We start from the raw sequence: 20536 nt of genomic DNA, 5'->3' as shown, positions 1-20536 counted from the left end.
GCTTGGGTTTTATATTCATCGATGAGAGCACTCCTTAGATCGGGCCAATTGGTTGCTGCTGATAGCTGGGACACTCGCTGTGCATCTCCTGATAATTGCATTTCAATTGCACTGAAGAATACAGCTATTTGACGCGGATCAGTTGATGGATACAAATTTAATATGTATTCGATCCGTCTGATGAAATGCACTTAATTCCCTGGTGCTTCCATTAAAATTAGGAACTTGCCTAATCTGGCCTGATTAAGGTGTAGCTCGGAGAATAACTGGATTTCTACCACTGGTTCAGCCATTGTAATGTTTGTATTTCTTATTTATTTCGGTAGCAGTCACACTTCGAAAAGTGGGCTACAAATTTATTTTAAGTTTTTGTGTGTTGTATATTTTTGGAGCTTTTCGTCAAAACAAAAGTGAAGTTCAAAGTGGTCGGACGTTCGCAAAAATTCACTAAATTTAATTATTTAAAATGCATTTTAAAGTTGAAGGTATTAACTTTATTAAATTAGTTTTATTACATTTATCTGACTAATTAAATTTTATTTGTGTATTTTAGATCGAATAACCCTTTTTTGTCTATTTTGTGAACGTCTTTTTCATGTTTAGTTAAAGTTTTAGTTGTGATCCCACGAAATCCCACAAATAGTATGTATGTTAATGTGTTCGTCTAACTTTTGGGGTACTGTATGCCTAAAATCAGCTGCAGTCATTTGCAGTTGTTAATATAATCGGAAAAATACTGATGCCATCTAGCGTTTGCCAAGGGAAAGTTTTTCCTTATTGTGCTGTTGTTTTGTTCTCGTCGCTCGTGTTTGTAATGTTTTTTGAAATATTTTTAGTTAATCATTTCATTGAAATTCACTTTTTAGGAGATTCCCATAAGTGTGCATTTACACGACTATATATTTTTGATCTTTGGTGTGCAGAAGGTGGCACCAACGCTGAAAGATTAAAAAAAAAATTGTTGAATTTATGCAAGAGCAAATTGAAAACAACGGTTACATTCCCGAGCTAAGCCAACTACCAAAACGAATTGATTGCATATGCAAAAGAATTGCTACTTTTTGGGATAGATACAAACGGAAGAAAACTGCAATTATGCAATATCAATCAAGTTGGCTGAATAAAATAGAAACAATTGTGTTGACATGTGGTCGTGAGTTGTCTCAACCAACACAATAACACAGTGTTAATCTTGGACAGCCAAAAATTGATTTTTAGATTGTTCGAATAGAGCGAAACGTATTTGAATATTACTTGAAACTCGTACTTATTTCTGTTTACAATTTTTGATATAGTTTTCCGATTTGGACTATATTTGGCAAGCATATATAAAACTGGTCCAAACATACAATTTGTAAGTTTGGTTTACATATCTTGAAAAACAAAAAAAGTTTTTACATACTATATACTTATTTCTATCCTATTGTTCCTATGGCAACTATATGATATAGTCATACGATATGGTCAATTTTTTTACTATGCATTTCAAATATTTTTTTTAGAATTTTGGTGAAAATTTCGTTACAATATCTGAACTAGAAGTACTTATGGCCGCGGCTCAATACAAGCCCAACCACTGGTGGTCCTGCCGCAGACGTTGTTCTTCTACTCGGTGGTCCTGCCGCAGACGTTGGACCCGCCGAATAAAATGCCAAAGACTTTGGCTGTCGTTGTTCCCAGGAACCCGACTTTTTCTTTTTGCTCGATATTTGGCTTCGAACACGCCGTATATTATTTTCAATATTTATGAATTTCCGGTGTTGTTCCAGAAAAACATAATTTTTTTTTTTTTTTTTTTTTTACACAAGTTGTGTTTTTAACTCCTTGCGCCGTATCGCTTTGGAGATCCAATAGCTGAATTCCAGCCCAAAGATTTTCAATAAATATTCCGACTCAGGCCTCGGATAGCCCTGCGCTAAACAAAAAACGCACTTATTGCTCGATGGCAATTCTCAATCTCTGTGTCCCTTACCACTTGGGGGGAAACGACAGAGGACTACGATTTTACACTGAGCTCTTTTATTCCCAGTTCGCAGCCATCTTAGCTACCTTTGACTGACTGTGTCAATGCACATCTAGTCACTATTTAGGTGCCAATTTCAATAGGAGCCCCAAAATACGGTTGAGAATACTCCTTGAGCCTTTTTTTTTTGACTAATTTTTATTATATTTTTTTTTTATTTTATGCCCTTACCTCTTGGGGGGAAACAACAGAGTACTACGGTTTTTAAACTGGGCTCATTTTTACCCAGATCGCAGCCTTATTTTTTAGCTACCATGGGCTGAGAATTTTTATTTTTCTTCAGCCCCTTATAGGTGCCAGTTTTTTATCCCTGAGTCTCTTACCACAGGGGGGAAAACGTCAGGGTGCCCCGAAGGACCAAATGTTAAGAGGAGCCCTAAATAAATAGGTCTTACTCCAATGAGCTCCTTATGGAAACTGATTTTATTCGGTGAAGTTCTCTTATAAGTACGATACATGAGAATCTTAAACCTATGTGTTTAAAACTACTTATCAACGCACTGCACGTTGACATGCTATGCGACCCTTTCTCAACTGCGGATGCGCTTATGTTTGTGTTATTTATGATGCTTATGTTTGTGTTATTTATGTTAGGCTGCAGGGGATCGGTTTTAGATTATGCTGTTTGACTCATATTTCCATGGGTCCGATCCCTTGAAACTCAAACTTAGGAATTTCTATAAAAAATAGTGTTCAATGCTTGAACAGTGAGACAATAATATTTATAATTAGTGGGAAGATCTATGTTACCTGTTTGGAAAATTAAATATCCATTTTTTGCTTGGATTGGATTGATATCTATGTTCTGACACACGGCGTGATATATAAGACATAATAAAGTTATTATATAAAAGATAATTTTATCAAGCTGGGTTGTCTTCCGGTGATTCTCCTAAAAAATTTTCATCTAGCTTTAAGCCTAGTTCTGAGTTGACAAAAATCCGCTGTCGAACGAGTGACAGCTGTCAAACTCCATATAAAAAAAACGGTGTAAAAAAAGGAAGAAGAAGACATTTTTGCCTCCTAGATTTTGCGGGTACTGAGTTGACGAAAATTTTTGTTATCGAATTGAATGGCGTTGCCGGATCAAAAAAAAATAAACAGCTGATCTCGGGGAGTTGAAAGAATTTCATTTATTTCTATAGGTGAAACATGGAGAGACAATTGATCAAACGAAAAAATAGTCGGCCCGAAAAATTTTCGGCGCGCGAGGAGAAATTAAAATTAATTTGTGCGGTCAAGGCGAAGCCCATAATATGGGATTTGACCCGCAAGAGGCATTTTAATGCCATAAAATGGCATTGAAATGATTTGTGATTGATTTTGATGTTTTTTTACTTAGTTTTATTTAAAAATTTATACTAAATAAAATTATTTAAAAATTAATAACACACCCTCAAATCTTGATTTATTTCGAAAAAACGGTTTTTCGAAAGTGTTTTGCTCTTAAAAATTCCTGAACGCGTAATTTTAGGCCGATTTTCAATTTTTTTATGTTTTTCAATAGTTAAATGTTGTAGCTTTTGAAAAAAAAAATATATCTTTAATTTATTTAAACAGAAAGGATACAAATTTTACAAAAGAAACTCACATTTTGGAATTTTTGTCATGTTTTTCAAACTTTGACGCCATTTTTTCGGTGCAACTCCAAGAAATGGTATCATTCTTAACACATATCAATATTTTCTTATTAATCCTGAATAAAACAATACCAATTTCATTAAGAAATTATGAAAATTGTTGAAGTTATTACGCTTTTCCCAAAACAAGTCAGTCCAATCTTCATAGCGTTCCGGAGCAATAGTGTGCCATTCCATTCCGCCTATTCCTTTCTTTCACACACTTTTACTCCGGAGCGCTAGTGCACTTCTGACGTTTTTAATGTTTGTGGGAAATTAAAATAATTTTCTTTTATAAGGTTGATTGAATTTCCTGTATCTATTACACATTTAAATGGGCGATTGTTAATAGTTATTCTGATGTAAGGATTTCTATTTCTTCTATTGGATCCGAGGCTATTTGATGAAAATTTTCGATTTCCATTTTAGATTGATCGCTTGAATATTCACGCTGTCTTTTCACTGGTTTGTTAGAATTAGTACCTTGTAAAGAAGATGTTGGCTGTTGATAATTCATAGGATTCTGAGCTCTACCTTGATTTAAGTTTTGCTGCAATTCCTGTCGAAATTGTTGTTGATTGAAATTATTTGGTTGTCTATAGTTACTTTGCTGATTATAACTTTGTCGATTATTATTATTATAAAAGGAATTATTTCTTTGGAAATTATTATTTTTTTGATAATTTCTCCTATCTAGTTCGTTTTGATTTGAATTATGTTGTGATTTAACTTTATCAGAACCAGAATCATAACAACCTTCTTGCTGTGCTACTTGTTTAAGTTTACTGACTGTAGTTATATCGTGCCTTGCTAATGTCATTAATAACCTGTCAGGAAGTTTTCTCATTATTACATTTTTTACAGTATTATTCATGGCATTATTATAATTCATTGTATTTAAATTATTTTTTTCTAACGACAATTTGTTTGTTATGACAAATATTTTATATTCTAGATCCTCGACGAACTTACGAATGCTTCCATTGAAGGGGGTATTATAGAGTCGTCTTAGTAATTCCTCGCATGGGGCTTGGGTTTTATATTCATCGATGAGAGCACTCCTTAGATCGGGCCAATTGGTTGCTGCTGATAGCTGGGACACTCGCTGTGCATCTCCTGATAATTGCATTTCAATTGCACTGAAGAATACAGCTATTTGACGCGGATCAGTTGATGGATACAAATTTAATATGTATTCGATCCGTCTGATGAAATGCACTTAATTCCCTGGTGCTTCCATTAAAATTAGGAACTTGCCTAATCTGGCCTGATTAAGGTGTAGCTCGGAGAATAACTGGATTTCTACCACTGGTTCAGCCATTGTAATGTTTGTATTTCTTATTTATTTCGGTAGCAGTCACACTTCGAAAAGTGGGCTACAAATTTATTTTAAGTTTTTGTGTGTTGTATATTTTTGGTAGCAGTCACACTTCGAAAACTGGGCTACAAATTGAAATTAACACGTATGTTCTTTTGCGGATGTGAATAGCGATTAACACTGGCGGTTAGTATTATAGCTGCAGTTGCATTAGCATAAAATACTTCAACGATGTTCTATGATCTCGATTTATCACTGGTCACTTTTACACATCCTACCGACTGCGCCAAATATATATTTTCTCCAAAATAGTTTGAAAAAATATACTTTTATTTGCGTTCCGGTTTTGATACAGTGTGATTCTTTCAAATTGCTTTGAATTTCAGAACAACTGCTTAGGATGTTAGAATTTTAGAACTAACTTATCTTTAGAGCTCTAGGTCCTTTTTATACCCTTGCAGAGGGTATTATAATTTTGTCCAAAAGTGTGCAACGCAGTGAAGGAGACATCTCCGACCCTATAAAGTATATATATTCTTGATCAGGATCACCTCCTGAGTTGATATAAGCATGTCCGTCTGTCCGTCTGTCTGTCTGTCCGTCTGTCTGTTTCTATCGTCTTGAAACTTTGCACACACCCTTCTTTCCTTTGCACGCAGTATATAAGTCGGAACGGCCCGGATCGTGTTTTTGGTGTTTTTAGAGTTAGAGGGTTCAAATTTGACTATTATTTGACGGGAGCTATTTTTGGCAAAACATTACGACATGCCAAATTTCATAAGGATCGGCCGACTATATCTTATAGCTGCCATATAACTGAACGATCGAAATGACCCAACTATCGTGTTTTTGAAGATAGAAAGCTGAAACTTAATACAGATTTTATTTTTGGCCAGTTGATACATCCTACCGAATTTCATTAGGATCGGCCGACTATATCCTATAGCTGCCATATAACTGAACGATCGGAAATGGTATTTGGTAGAAATATCAACTTTTGTGTTTTTGAAGATAGAAGCTTGGGACATTTTTTTAGATTTTTTATTTTAGTTAATTGGTTTTATTATGATGTAATCATAAGGATCGGCCAACTATATCCGATGTCTGCGATATATATCCGGTTTTAACTGCAAGGGTATATCAACTTCGGCTCCGCCCGAAGTTAGCTTTCCTTTCTTGTTATAGCTACCCTTGCTGAAGCTTTTTACAGATCAAAGCTCGAAAGAAGCTTTTCTCTCTGAGAGGCTTTGTTTTCTGAAGAGAATAGATTGAGTCGGAACCTTTTACTTGAGGTGTCAGTTGACATGGAAGGCTTTGGGTCTCAATTAATCGAGGTGACAAGAAAATGTGAAATTTCCTGTGAAGTGGGTTCCCATTTAAGAATGTTTTGATCTGTTTAGTTTTAATTCACTTAAAAGGAGTGAGAAAAATTTGAGTCGGGATTTCTGTTTACCCAAATATTGTTTTTGTTTTCAATCTGAAGTGACTCTTAGAAATTGGAAATCTGAAATGAGGCTGTTTTCAGCCGAATTGGAATAATTAAATGTTTATGTTTTTCCAAAAATTGGAATGAGGCTATTTGCAGCTGGGTTACGAATTTCAATACCAGGGACCGTAAATAATGATTATTGTCGCTATTTTTAAATGAATAAATCAATCACTTCCAATCAATATAGAACAAGCTTGACTAGCACGTTTTTATCCTTTAAGGATACACTATGAATATTCTTGATGATTTTTAATTTTTAATTGTTATATTTACTCTGGTTTACTCTATGGTTAAACATTATTTTTGATCGAAAAAAATAAAAATCACAAATAATCATTAAGCTTGAACAAAAAGCTCTGCTCCAAAAACGCCCACAAAAATGCCCAGAATTGGGAAACGCCGTCTCATATGCATAGACCTGGTAGACTAAGATAGCGCTACTAAAAATAGATCTAAGCGCGTGCGCTTCCGCTGTCATCTTTTGTTTTCTCTTCTCGTACGCTTTCGGCCTAAGGTAAGTTTTATCACATTGATCATTATGATGATTATCATTATTATCATTGTGTTGGTAATTGTGTATATCTGCTGCTGCTGGTAAAATGTATTTTTGTTGTTTTTGTTGTCAATTATTGCTCTAGGGTCCCTTTATAAGGACATAGGACAATATTGGCCATATCCTTAAAGGATCAAAAGTTATTGCTTGGTGAGTTTTATTTTTGATCAAAAAAAATAAAAATTACGAGTATTCATTATTTTTGAGTTTTATTTTTTTTGTTCAAGCTTAATGATTATTTGTGATTTTTATTTTTTTCGATTAAAAATAATTATTAGTCTTGATTTAAAAAATTCAAAATCGTTGAGTAATCATTACAAAGTTATTTTAAATATATTACTTATAATGATTACGGTCTCTGTTCAATACAAAAGGCTTCAGCTTCGGTTTACAAAATTTACTGATATACACTTAAAGAAATTTTGTTGATATGTTACTATATATAAATAATTTGTTCTGCGTTTCGTGTAAATCTTTGTTAACAAGAAAGCAAAGCTAACTTCGGGCGGAGCCGAAGTTGATATACCCTTGCAGTTAAAACCGGAATATAGAATAGAATCTGTATTAAATTTCAGCTTTCTATCTTCAAAAACACGAAAGTTGGGTCATTTCCGATCGTTCAGTTATATGGCAGCTATAAGATATAGTCGGCCGATCCTTATGAAATTTGGCATGTCGTAATGCTTTGCCAAAAATAGCACTCACGTCAAATTTGAACTCTGTAACTCTAAAAACATCAAAGTTATACCATTTCCGATCAATCAGTTATATGGCAGCTATAGGATATAGTCGGCCGATCCCGGTCGTTCCGACTTATATACTGCGTGCAAAGGAAAGAAGGGTGTGTGCAAAGTTTCAAGACGATAGCTTTAAAACTGAGAGACTAGTTCGCGTAGAAACAGACAGACAGACGGACAGACGGACAGACGGACAGACGGACATGCTCATATCAACTCAGGAGGTGATCCTGATCAAGAATATATATACTTTATAGGGTCGGAGATGTCTCCTTCACTGCGTTGCACACTTTTGGACAAAATTATAATACCCTCTGCAAGGGTATAAAAATGTGCGTCTTTTTAGTTCGTATATGTAAAGTTTTATGTAAATACTTCCCCCCGGAAATTTTGGAAAAATTCCCCCGGTTGCCCCCAATTGAAATTGATGTGCTGTTATATACTAATATTTAAAGATTATAAAACTGTTTATTTCAGCTGCGGAAGCCTGCCGCAGCACATTTGCTATTAAAAAATGCAACTTAACCTCTTTTTCTATCTCTATCTAGGAGGGAAGCACGTTTTTGTTCTGTGTCTGTTATGTTGTTGAAATATTAATATCGAACATTCTTTGCAACTTACCATTGTTGATGGTAAAGTTTGTAATGATAAAGTGAAACAACATCCACAAAATGCTTCATAGCCAAGCCAACAGAAATGAACAACCTTAAAGTTTAAAAAAAAAAAAAAAAAGTTTATGAGGAGCGATTTGATTTTGGACTGTCACCGCTTCATGCGTATATTCGATTTTTTAAATATTTTCTTCACCTATCGTACAAATTGGACGAAAAAGTATGTCGAATTCGATCCTACTGGATCGAACTGGAGGTTTTATCTCCCCCCATCGGTTCATAAAGTTTTACTTCATGCTCCTGATATTATAAAACATTCTTTATTATCGATTGGAGAGCTTTCTGAAGAAGCCGCAGTTAATCAATCGGTTAATAAACCGCAGTTAGTAGTTAATTAATCATTCCAATATTTTTTTATTTTAGTATTATATTTGTAAATAACTTACAGTAGAAATATTAGCCTGATCTGACCATTAGAAATGATTTTATGACTGCTCTCTCATGAAAGCGCCATCACTGATGCAATCGTTCCTATGGAAGCTATAGGATATAGTGGTACGATCTGGTAATTTTTTATACCCTTGCAGAGGGTATTATAATTTTGTCCAAAAGTGTGCAATGCAGTGAAGGAGACATCTCCGACCCTATAAAGTATATATATTCTTGATCAGGAGCATCTCCTGAGTTGATATAAGCATGTCCGTCTGTCTGTTCGTCTGTCTTTCCGTTTCTACGCGAACTAGTCTCTCAGTTTTTAAGCTATCGTCTTGAAACTTTGCACACACCCTTCTTTCTTTTGCACGCAGTATATAAGTCGGAACGGCTCGGATCGGCCGACTATATCTGATGAGAAATGTAATGCGTATTTAATTTTCCCAAAATAGTTTCTTCAAGTGGACTGTACAGAAGCTGCGTGTTCTCGGAGTCACTGCTAAAGAATAACTAACTTAAAAACTAAATGCGACGCTGCGCCGTAATGCGTATAAAGAAAAGAAAGAAAAAACTAATACTAAGAAATGACGACGCGTCGATCTGCATTGCCATGGTAACATATTTTAAGTAGAAGATGTATGTTGCTTAGCTTTTCAGCAACATGAATAAAAGTCGCCTTGAATATTGGCAACGTCGCCATTTTAGATTCCGTTTCTCAACATCCCGGCCCGCCCTGAAACATCGTTTCTGAACAAGGTAGTATAGCAATCTTGGTTATGGGTCGAGTTGCTTCTCCTGTAGCAGTTTTCAATTTGACAGCCCGAACCATACCGTCAGCTCCAGGGTACGTTGCGATAACCTTTGCCAGTGGCCAGGAGGCTGGTGGAGTATTCGAATCCTTGATGAGGACGACGGTTCCCAATTCCAAATTCGGCTGCGGTGTTTTCCATTTGGACGTTGTTGTAGCGTAGTGAGGTATTCCTGGTGCCAGCGCTTCCAGAATTCTTGGTAGAGTGCTTGAACGCCTTGCCAGTAGTCAAGTCGATTTTCAGGGATGTGGCTCAGGTCCCCTTCAGGAATGGTTGTAAATGATCTGCCTATCAACAGATGTGCTGGAGATAGATATGTGACATCGGTGTCCGGTGTATAGTACAATGGTCTCGAGTTTACCACTGCACTGATTTGAGCTAGTAAGGTGTGCATCTGCTCGAACGTCAGGATAGTGTTGCCAATGATGCGGCGCAGATGCAGCTTGACTGATCGAACGGAGGACTCCCATTTTCCTCCCCAGTGAGGTGCATACGGCGGAATGAAAACCCAGTTAATGCCTTCGTCTGCCAGAGTCTGTGATACCAGGTCTCTGTGATTTGTAGATGCCAGAAGTTGTTGCATCTCATCCAGTGCTCGCTTTGCTCCGACAAAGTTCCTACCGTTGTCACTGTAGATCTGTGCGCATTTTCCTCGTAGGGACATGAATCTTCTGAGGGCTGCTAGAAATGCCTCTGTGCTAAGGTCAGTAGCGAGTTCCAGATGTAGTGCCGAAGTGACGAGGCACACAAAATGGCATATGTATCCGTTTGACTTCTTAGCGTTGCGACCCTTTCGATCCTTAAGAATTATTGGTCCAGCGTAATCACATCCAGAGTTGACAAAGGGAAGCGATTGTGTGATTCGGATACTTGGCAAATCGGCCATGAGTTGGTGCGTAGTATGATTCCTTTGACGAAAGCATCTGATACAGTTGTGAGTTACCTTCCTTATCAGATTTCGTGCACCAATAATCCAATAACGTTGACGAGTTATTACAAATAGTGCCGATGTACCTGGGTGCAAGTTTACCCAGTGTTCGTGTTCCAAGAAGCATTCGGTCTTCTCCAAAGCACGCCTGTGCGTTTCTCAGGCATACAAGTCGTGCTGCCTTGATCTCCTCAAAAGACAGGGTGGTTGATTCCGCTCGGTTTCGTGTCTTTTTCAGTCGTCGGATAAAGCGTAGAACATAGCCCACGGTATGTACCAGCTTCTGCCAGGATGAGACGCGTTCAACAAGGTCGTCGAACGCTGAAAATGAGTCGTCCATCCTCTCACGAGTGAGCATGGCTGTGGTCCTCAATTCGTCTTGTGCATGATGATCTGAAAACTTGAAACTAGTTTCAGAGTTTTGTACCTTAGCCGTGTACTCGTCATCGTTGAGCAGCCATGGTGGCCCGTTCCACCACAGGTGAAATTCTAGTAGTTGGGAAGTCGTCATTCCCCTTGATGCGCAGTCGGCGGGATTCTCCTTTGAGCTTACGTGATGCCAGGTATGCCGTGGCAACGGTTCCAGAATTTCCGAAGTGCGATTTGCGACGAAGGTTTTCATTTTCGATGGTGGATATGATAGCCAGGATAAAACAATAGTTGAATCGCACCATGCAACAACCTGAATTTCCATGTGTCGTAGCCCTTCCTTGAGTGATCGTACCAGGCGACTTAACAGCAGCGCTCCACACAGCTCTAGTCGAGGTAAGGATTGTTGTTTCAGTGGTGCTACCCTGGTTTTGGCAGCCATCAACGAAACCGAATAGGTTCCGTCCTTGTTTCGGCACCTGCAGTAAACAGCAGCAGCATATGCCTTGGTCGATGCATCGGAGAAGGCGTGAAGCTCAATCGAGTCCTCCTTGCTAAGGACAAATCGTGGTATTTGCAACTTTCGCAGCGTGTCGAGATCTGCTCTGCACTTGAACCATTGTTCGGCAATGTTTGGTGGAAGTTTCGAATCCCAATCGAGATCCAATAACCATAGCCTTTGGAACATGATTTTGAATTGTACCACAATTGGCGATAGTAGGCCAAGTGGGTCAAAGATACGTGCAACATCTGAGAGGATTTGCCTTTTAGTGCAGCTCGGATTTGATGTCAAGCCGGTTTGGTACATCAGCGTGTCGTCGGTTGGATTCCAGTAAATTCCAAGAACCTTTTTTGAATCTTGTACTCGTTCGTTTCCCGTGCTGATAGCGTCTCTGGAATCGGGCTTACATATTAGTAATGAATTGGATACCCACTTGTCAAGGTCCAATTTGGCGTGTGACATCAGTTGTAATAGCTCATTCTTATTTGCTAGTAGCTCATCTTCGCGGTTCGCTCCAGTAAGTACATCGTCGACGTAGAAGTCCTCTAGAAGAATTCTCGATGCAGTTGATATTCGTCTCTGTGATCCTGTGCCAGTTGCTCCAATACCCTTACAGCCAGATAGGGCGCACAAGCTGTTCCATAAGTTACAGTGCGTAACTGGTAGTGCTTCAAAGGCGCAGATGGATGCTCTCTCCATAGAATTCTTTGGTAGCCTTGATGATCGGTGCTTACCCAAACTTGGCAAAACATTTTGACAATGTCTGCGGAGAATACATATCTATACATTCTGAAGCGGAGACAAACAGCAAAAAGGTTGCGCTGAATGCTCGGCCCAACGTGTAGTGTGTCATTCAGAGCCACTCCCTTTGCGTCCTTGAATGACCCGTCGAATACGACCCTAAGTTTTCGTCCAACTATAGGGTGATGGGGCAGATAGAAGAGGTTACCTGAATCGTTGCTCAATGGTTTAACTTCGGTCATATGACCAAGACTTAAGTATTCCTGCATGAATTTTACATACTTCTCTCGTAGATCCGGATTGCGCTGTAGCCGTTTTTCTACAGCCATGAAGCGAGCTTGTGCTCCTTGGAGTGTGTCTGCAAACTTCGGATTTGCCGTCTTGAATGGTAGCTCGACGATATACTTTCCATTGTTGTCCCTTTTGTGCGTCTCGAGGAAATGTTTCTCCACCGTGTCTTCGTCTGGATCCTTGCGAGCGTAGCTGCTGACTTCTTCTATCTCCCAAAATCGTTGTAGTGTACTGTCAATGTTGCATGTGGAGAATAGCGTTGTAGTTGTTGGAGACGGATTAACTCCAACCGATGTGATGACCCATCCAAATATAGAGGATATGGCAATAAGATTGCCCATGTTGTCGTGCATCTTTTTGCCCGTTAGCGTGGTCCAAACGGAGTCGCTCCCCACTAGAATGTCTATCGGAGCCACCGAAGCTAAGTCGGTATCCGCCATCAGGAATGACGGATTCCTTGAGTGATGATGGTTCGACGTTGTTTCTCTGCAAAGACGATGTGATCTTCCTGAGAACGTGTGCAGTAATCTTTAGTGCGCTGTCTGTGAATCGCGATTTGAGCTGTGTGATTCCTCTGGTTGCCTCAGCCTTGATGGAAGAAATTCCCGATACCAATATTCGAGATGATGAACGTGCAAGTCCAAGTGCGTTAATGCAACGTTCCGAAATGTATGACAACTCAGTCCAATAGTAGCCGGCAGCTTGTATATGTTCCATTTGCGTTCTGAACAAATACCAATGCAGTCGGTAGCGTGCTTTGGCGACGCCCATGTTTGTGTGTAATTTCTGCAAGGCCTTGTGCGTATGCAGCCGATTGTGAGCCATGTGCTCGTGCTATGTGACTCACTGTCACCGATGTAGCTTGAGATTCGTCCTGATTACGTTGATTCTCCCTTCCAGTTGGTACGTCCTGTACCGTAGCCTGCGAAGTGTTCGTAGTTGCTGCAAAGCCTTGCGCGGATGCAGCTTGTTGTACATGTAGTAGCGTATGATGTCGTCCGTGGCATGTTCTACAGTTGAATTTGGATTCACACTGCCTTGTAAAATGTCCCGATCGCAAACAGTTGAAACATACCGATTTTTCCTTTGCCATTGATCGCCGTTGCTCAACACTCAGCGCCAGGAAGTCCGCAGAGCCTGCTAGGTGGTGCTCGTTCATTTTGCCTCTGACGTTAGTGCCCCTCTCGACAGCCAACATGGCGTTGGCATGCATAGGTCTTTTTGCCTTTTCCTGCTGCTTAGGTTTGCCATCCCAAATCCCAAATCGTTGGTTGTTGGTGACTTCAGATCGCGGCTGTCCTCGATCCATTTACGGCGTGTTTCGGCATCCATTTTTTGCAAAATCAAAAAGATGATCCAGCAATCTCGTTTGTTTTCTCCGATCGCGTCCAACGCTCGAACTATCTCATTTGCTCCATCAGTTACTTTACGTAGGACCGATACATCAATCTTTGTGGTCTCCGGCAGCTTCGTGAATTTCTCCAATAGGGAATAAACAATGTGGCGTGGTCTGTCGTATCTCTCATTTAAACGCAAAACTGCTGTTTCGTATGCGCTTTCTGTTATTGGTAAATGTGAAATAAGGCTTGCCGCCTCATCGGTCAACAGTGACTTCAAATAATGAAACTTCTGCGTATTTGATAGATGTCGTTTCTTATGAATGGTACTGTCATATATGTCTCGAAATGCTGGCCATTCCTTGTAGTCTCCAGCAAAACGCTTAATTTGAATTTTCGGTAATTCATTGTGCATTGGTTCTGCGTCCACGACGCCATTGTTTGAAATAGGTGTACTTGCTGCGTCGGAAACAGCCATACGATCCAGAATCTGTTGTTGTTGTTGTAGCAACTGGAGAAGTGCGACTCCACTGCCCATTGAGTCATTGCATTGACTTGTTGATGGTGCTTGTGGCTCCAGTGAGCGCTTTGCTGAGACAAGGAACTCCCTTGCTTTCAGGTACCTTGCTTCGTATTCTGCGTTGTCGTCGGCTGGATCTACGTACCCATCGACCTGATCATGAACGGATAATGCATCTCCAAGCTTTTCGAATTCGCTCCATGCAAAATCTAATCGTTCCAGCAAAACATCGATTCCATCCTTTGATTGTGTTGCAGGTAAACGCTCAGCTAAGGACACGATCCTCGTGATCGTACTCTTGAGTCTGCGGCGGCCCGCAACCAGTAGTTTGTATTCCTCCATTTAAGGCAATACCAAGCGAATTATTCTTCCAGTCAATCCGGCTCGAAGGACCAAACTTTTCTATGATGAGAAATGTAGTGCGATGTTGATTTTCCAAATATTTTTATTGAAGTGGACTGTATGTACTATGCTGTGTGTTCACGGATTCACTGCTGAAGAATAAGTAACTTAAAAAACTAAAGCGACGCAGCGCCGGAATGTGTATAAAGAAGAAAAAGTAACACTAAGAAAAGACGACGCGTCGATCTGCATTGCCATGGCAACCCGAACACTGGCAACGCCGCCAGAATGGAGTCCGTTTCTCAACATATACTGTGGCTGGGATTATTACGAGTATTGTTTAGTTCGTTGTTCAGCTGTATTTATTGCATAAGTTCTAAACTTTCAGGATTAATTCAATAGCCTGATGACAATGTTCTTAATATTTTACCACATCTATTTATTTACTGTTTACTGTCTATTTACGGCAGACACTGTTTTTAAAAACTCTCTGGCTTTGTTTCCATCGTTTGTGGATCCACATCCTCCAACTTTTGGTTTGTCTACAATGAGTCCCATTTTTTTTACGAAATTCTTTTTGATTCTTATGTTATTCATTTCAGGTGGTTTGGCATTAAATAAATAACATTTGGCTGACGACGATTGGGAAAGTGCGTTACAAACTTTACCATCGACCATAGTCAGCTGCAGCAAATGAGTAACATTAATAACTACATCATTTAGTTTATATTGGGTTGGTAATAGGTTAAGTATTTTAGCTTTGAAATATTCATATTCCTCCATTGAGACTTCAGCGGATTCTTTTTTAAATTTAAGTCTTATAGGACGACAGAATCGTGTGGATAATGGGCAAGGATTTTTCCAAATAATCCATCCATCCTGGATGGTTTTTTAGGATTATTTCCAAATAATTTGTATGTGTTTACATTCCATAGGATGTAACAAACAAATTCGCGTCCTCCAAATTATTATTCTCGACTTGATGTTTATATTCGCTATGTGCCGAGCTGCCATCAAATCCACATTTTCCAATTAATGATTGATCATTTATTGAATCCGCATCAAACTCCTCAATAACTTCAGTTTAATAGGTTCTGAAGCTCTACTTCAGCAGCAGATTCCGTTACAATTATATTGTCAGGGTATCTTTTCTTTTTCTCCTTTCCAATGTTGTCATAGCATAGTAAAAAGTCCTTAGTCCACTTTATTCAGCTACCGAGCTAGTGTGACCAAAAAAATTAAGGAAAAGGGTAATACTGAACAGCTGTTGTTTGTAAACAAAAAACAAATAAGCAAAAATGAATTCAAAACGATTGGATGTTGGTGTTTTGTTTATGTATTTCGCCGCTAAGGAGCTGATTAAGAAAAAGAAAACTGGGTCAAAATCAAAGTTAAAATCAATCACAAATCATTTCAATGCCATTTTGTGGCATTAAAATGCCCCTTGCGGGTCAAATCCTATATTATGGGCTTCGCCTTGACCGCATTAATTAGCTTAACTTCATCCTCGCGGGCCGAAAATTTTTCGGTCCGACAATTTTTTTCTTTCAAATTTTCGCTCCTTGTTTTAGCTATCGAAATAAATAAAATTAATTCTTTCAACACCCCAAAATCAGCTGTTTATTATTTTTGATCCGGCAACGCCATTCAATTCTATAGCTAAAATTTTCGTCGTCAGTGTACCGGAAAAAATACTAGTGAGTGATCTACGGCACTGTCATTTTTATTTTTTTTTAACTGATGATCTGATTGGTTTTATTTTTTTTTTAATGAAAAATATAAATGGAGTCTTGAAATTTCTAACTCTGAAAGCTCTTCTTTTTTCATTTTTTTCTTATATTTTTTATATTCTATTATAAATTCTGAGTGGTACAAGGGTCTTGTACAAAAAAACGTCTTCATTTCAGCCCTGACATTTTTGGAGAAGGTTAACTAAAGGGGCCCATCCACAGGCAAGCATGTTCGCCAACATGCTCGCCTACTTGAATTTCATTTTCCCCACTAACTAGAGCCAACATGCGTGCGAACATCATTCTTCGATAAATTTTTAAACAATCAACATGTCAACGGACAACGACAGCGGCATTGCAATTGCATTTATGTCAATAAGTATTTGGTTACAAAAAAAAAATGAAGCACAGTATGTGGATGAAGGATGAAGTGGCTAAAATCACACATACGAAGCTTTTTAAGAAGTTGCATGAAACGTCTCCTATGGATTTAAAAAACTTTCTTCGAATGGACAGTTCTACATATGAAAAACTGTTAAATTTAGTAGAGCCTGAGATACGAAGACAGGACACACAAATGCGTGAGGCATGCATTATTACGCAAATGCTTGTTTTAGTATGCACCGCTTTTGGCGTGCCATAGCGCAGGCTCATTTTTTAGGCAATAAATAAAATGTAGCAGGAACTTTGTATTCATTTTGCTCTACCAAAACGTTTTTCTAACTTACGTTCGCGCCAACATTGCCATCCATTGGCGAGCATGTTGTTGCCAACGTTGTCAAAATAAAACGATTTGAATTTCATTCGAACATTTTGACGAACACTACCATCCACAAGAAAAATTTCGTCGAGCACAACATGTTCGCCCAACATGCTCGCCTGTGGATGGGCCCCTTTAGGGTCACACTTTTTTGTTGCATCGAAAAATTTATGGGTATTTCTAAGATGATGCAAAATATTCGTAGTGTTTCCTTTTGTTTTTAACTTGGACGAGCAATGATTGCAAATAGCCTCTTGGCCGCCTGCACATTTTTATACCCTTGCAGAGGGTATTATAATTTTGTCCAAAAGTGTGCAACGCAGTGAAGGAGACATCTCCGACCCTATAAAGTATATATATTCTTGATCAGGATCACCTCCTGAGTTGATATAAGCATGTGCGTCTGTCTGTCTGTCTGTTTCTACGCAAACTAGTCTCTGTTTTCTACTTGAAAATATCGACTTGAAACTTTGCCCACACCCTTGGCAGTCAGTATATACGCAAGTAAGAAGCTTCCATATAACGGATTGGTCGAATAGGCCATAACTTAAGCTATTCGGGATTCTTAAAGGATTATATTTAGGTCCAATTTGTGGGATCAGCAGACTATAGATGTCATATAAGTTAACCATCGGAAATGGTTAACTTCGGTCTTTTTTAAATTTTTATTAAAAGACATTGGTTTAATAGTGAAGTATCATCTCTATATTACGTTCTTGTTTCTTATATTATTTGGTTTCAACAGAACAACTTGGATTCATGAAACTGCAAGGATCCCAGGTCTGAAGGATGGTGCTGCTAAAGAGTCCAAAAACCAGCAGAGCCAATGCATTGACGAAGATGAGAGTCAAAAGACCGACATTCCACTCGGTCTTGCTGCCCGTTTCCACAAGGGAAGCGACAAGGAGCGGTGCTAGGAACCCAGACAGGTGTGCCAATGCGTTGGCCACAAAGGAGGGCGCCATGTACAGCAGAGTCGGCCAATAGCAGTTAAATCCCAGGTCAGTTGAGGCTCTCAAAAGCACGAACATGGCAATGACCAGTATCGTGTCCCCACAGTCCGCCATGATGATGACAAAAAGGAAGCTGATGCTAAGTGTACTGCACATCACATACAGGACCCGACGAATCCAGTCCTGGTTGGGTCCGACACGCCGTTCTACGTAGCTGGCGCCTAGGATGCAGACCAACTTGGAGGCAAGAGCTCCTAGGAACGCAACCGTCACAGTGAGGATCACCTGGCGCCGATTTAACTGCATCGCCTCGGAAGCAGGAGACAAAACACCGCCTCCAAAATGTGCGAGAGTAGGAATATATTCTTTCGGCTGTACCGATCGGCTAAACGGCCGGAGAAAAACACCGAAACCACATAGCCGTAATAGTAAATGCCGAGGAAAATCAGCTCCTGTTTGCGACTCAACTTAAGATCCCCAACATGCTTATTTTAAGCAGAGAACTTTCATCCTGCTGCGGACTAGACCCGTTGCATCTAGCTATATTGGTGGCATTGCTCTCCACCTCGAAAACATTCTCAACACGATCCTCCGAACGAGGCATTACCATCTGTAGTAGGATAATGCCCAGGATGCCCCGCATGTTAGAATGAAGGCAGGAGCTGGTGAAGGCGCATAGAGCGTAGGTGAACCGCACGGAATTCAGAAGTGTGTAGGCGGATAGGCCAGACTCCGAGACACGTGGCAAGGTCCATGACTTGCTGGACATGGTAGAATCCAATAATTTGAGAATTTTTATCGCAACCGTGCACACCTAGGGCTTTGGAGTAACTGACTGAAGCAAGTGAAGAAAGCTCTATTAAAAATACCATTAAACGCAGTTTAAAACTAAGTCAAGAAATTTATGAAGCTTAGACAATTATTTATTTATGGCAAACGCATCGTTAAAAATAATTCCCAGGTATACGAAACTGGGCTCATAAATACAACCGTTTTTATGTTGACAGCAAATTCAAGGAAAAAACAAACAAACACTACTTCGCAGACATTCATTTGATTTAAAAAAAAAAATTATCCGTTTCCACTTAGTATTAAATATATATGTACTAATATACATATTATGTAACACAATGCCTGATACGGATAAAGTTATTCAATAACTCAATCGTAGTATTGCCAGGAAAGAATAATATTCTTAAGAGGCTAAAGTTAGAAAAGTGGATGACATTTTTATCACCGTTTTAAAGCGAGATATATTAGAAAATGTATTTGGCGTCATAGCTGTGACGAAAATTTGAGAGTTTAGATATCGACACTTGCACGTTTGTCACGTTTTTAAACATGATAACTTTTAAAAAACTGTTTAATTCAATTATACTTCTTTTAAAGAAGACCAAAAAATATGCTTTTCAATAATCGGAAGCCTACAAAAAATAAACCACACTTTGGCAAACTTGTCCAATTTTAGAGTAGCAAATCCCATATATGTAGGTATAATTTGGGGACAACATTTTTTACATAAGTTTATTTGTTTTAAATTTACAGTATATAAATACATTTTAGCTTTTTATGTCAAATACTTACTTCCTCTCAGGTAGATAAGAAATACATTAAATCAATGCGGCGCCATCTAGACGGCTGTGTCAAAACATTCGTATTTACTTACACAATCGCACGTAAAAAAAAAGCTGTTACAAACACAGTTGCCACTTTTGGTACAAATGTACCAAAAGTGACAAATTTGTTATGCGTGGGTACATTGGATCAATTTCTCATATTGGTAAATTTTTAATTTACCTGGTCTATCTGGTCTAGAAGTATTTAAATTTTGTTCATAAAATTTTATGTTCACACATATTATTTTCAAAAATGGCTCTACTTCTCAAGACACAAATTTTGTATCAGTTAGACCAGTGGTCGGCACCCCAATACATTGAATTGATTTTACCGCATTAGTGTTAGTAACGAATAGCAGAAAGTAGGCTGTGAGCATGACATTTCACACATTTATGCTGTGTGTGTGTGGCAGAGCTCGGGCAGAGAAATTTCCTATGCCCCCGAGATAGGGCCGTGCCGACCTCTGAGTTAGACTATCCATGACTAACACTTGAAAATATCGCATACCAGGGAGCTTGCCGACCAATCAGCTAACTCAACAACCAAAATGCGTCGTATTTTTACTCCAAACATAAATTTTACAGACACCTCAGCATAAAAATTAGCATAAGTCATTTTTTTTTATCTATGCCCGCCATCTTTGATTTTGACATGATTTTGTATATGATAAAAAATAAATATTGTAACCGTGCACAATTGCGGCTGAAATTTCTGATGTTTTAAAGGTAAAAGTGGTCATGAAAGGGTTAAAAATTGTCATACCATTTCATCTCATGTAGATAAATTAAATCTAACACAAATGTGGCGCCATCTAAGCATCAAGGGCGAAATCAATAATAATATTTATTTTCAAAT

The 20536-nt window shown here is 38.7% G+C and overlaps 2 protein-coding genes and 1 long non-coding RNA gene across 3 annotated transcripts; 1 reads left to right on the top strand and 2 right to left on the bottom strand.

Moving 5' to 3' along the window:
• Window positions 1-406: 406 nt before the first annotated feature.
• Window positions 407-789, top strand: LOC122321955 (uncharacterized). Its single transcript, XR_011441826.1, has 3 exons — window positions 407-485; window positions 554-646; window positions 704-789. It is a non-coding gene; the product is annotated as an uncharacterized lncRNA (long non-coding RNA).
• An 8800-nt stretch (window positions 790-9589) lies between these two features.
• On the bottom strand, window positions 9590-12862 carry LOC138925624 (uncharacterized). The gene is made up of 3 exons (XM_070276475.1): window positions 12414-12862; window positions 10606-12024; window positions 9590-10514 (listed from the first exon to the last, which is right to left on the bottom strand). The coding sequence occupies exons 1-3, from the start codon at window positions 12860-12862 to the stop codon at window positions 9590-9592; spliced, it is 2793 nt and encodes a 930-aa protein (XP_070132576.1).
• A 4977-nt stretch (window positions 12863-17839) lies between these two features.
• LOC122322006 (uncharacterized) lies at window positions 17840-18833 on the bottom strand. Its single transcript, XM_070276474.1, is given in 3 exon segments — window positions 17840-18349; window positions 18382-18564; window positions 18567-18833. Coding segments are annotated over 3 exon segments (960 nt in total).
• Between the last annotated feature and the right edge of the window lie 1703 nt (window positions 18834-20536).

The sequence above is a fragment of the Drosophila bipectinata genome, chromosome XR (genome assembly GCF_030179905.1).
Source record: "Drosophila bipectinata strain 14024-0381.07 chromosome XR, DbipHiC1v2, whole genome shotgun sequence".
NCBI lineage: Eukaryota > Metazoa > Arthropoda > Insecta > Diptera > Drosophilidae > Drosophila > Drosophila bipectinata.
The sequence above is the reverse complement of the archived record's forward strand: the minus strand, read 5'-3'. Positions and strand labels throughout refer to the sequence as shown.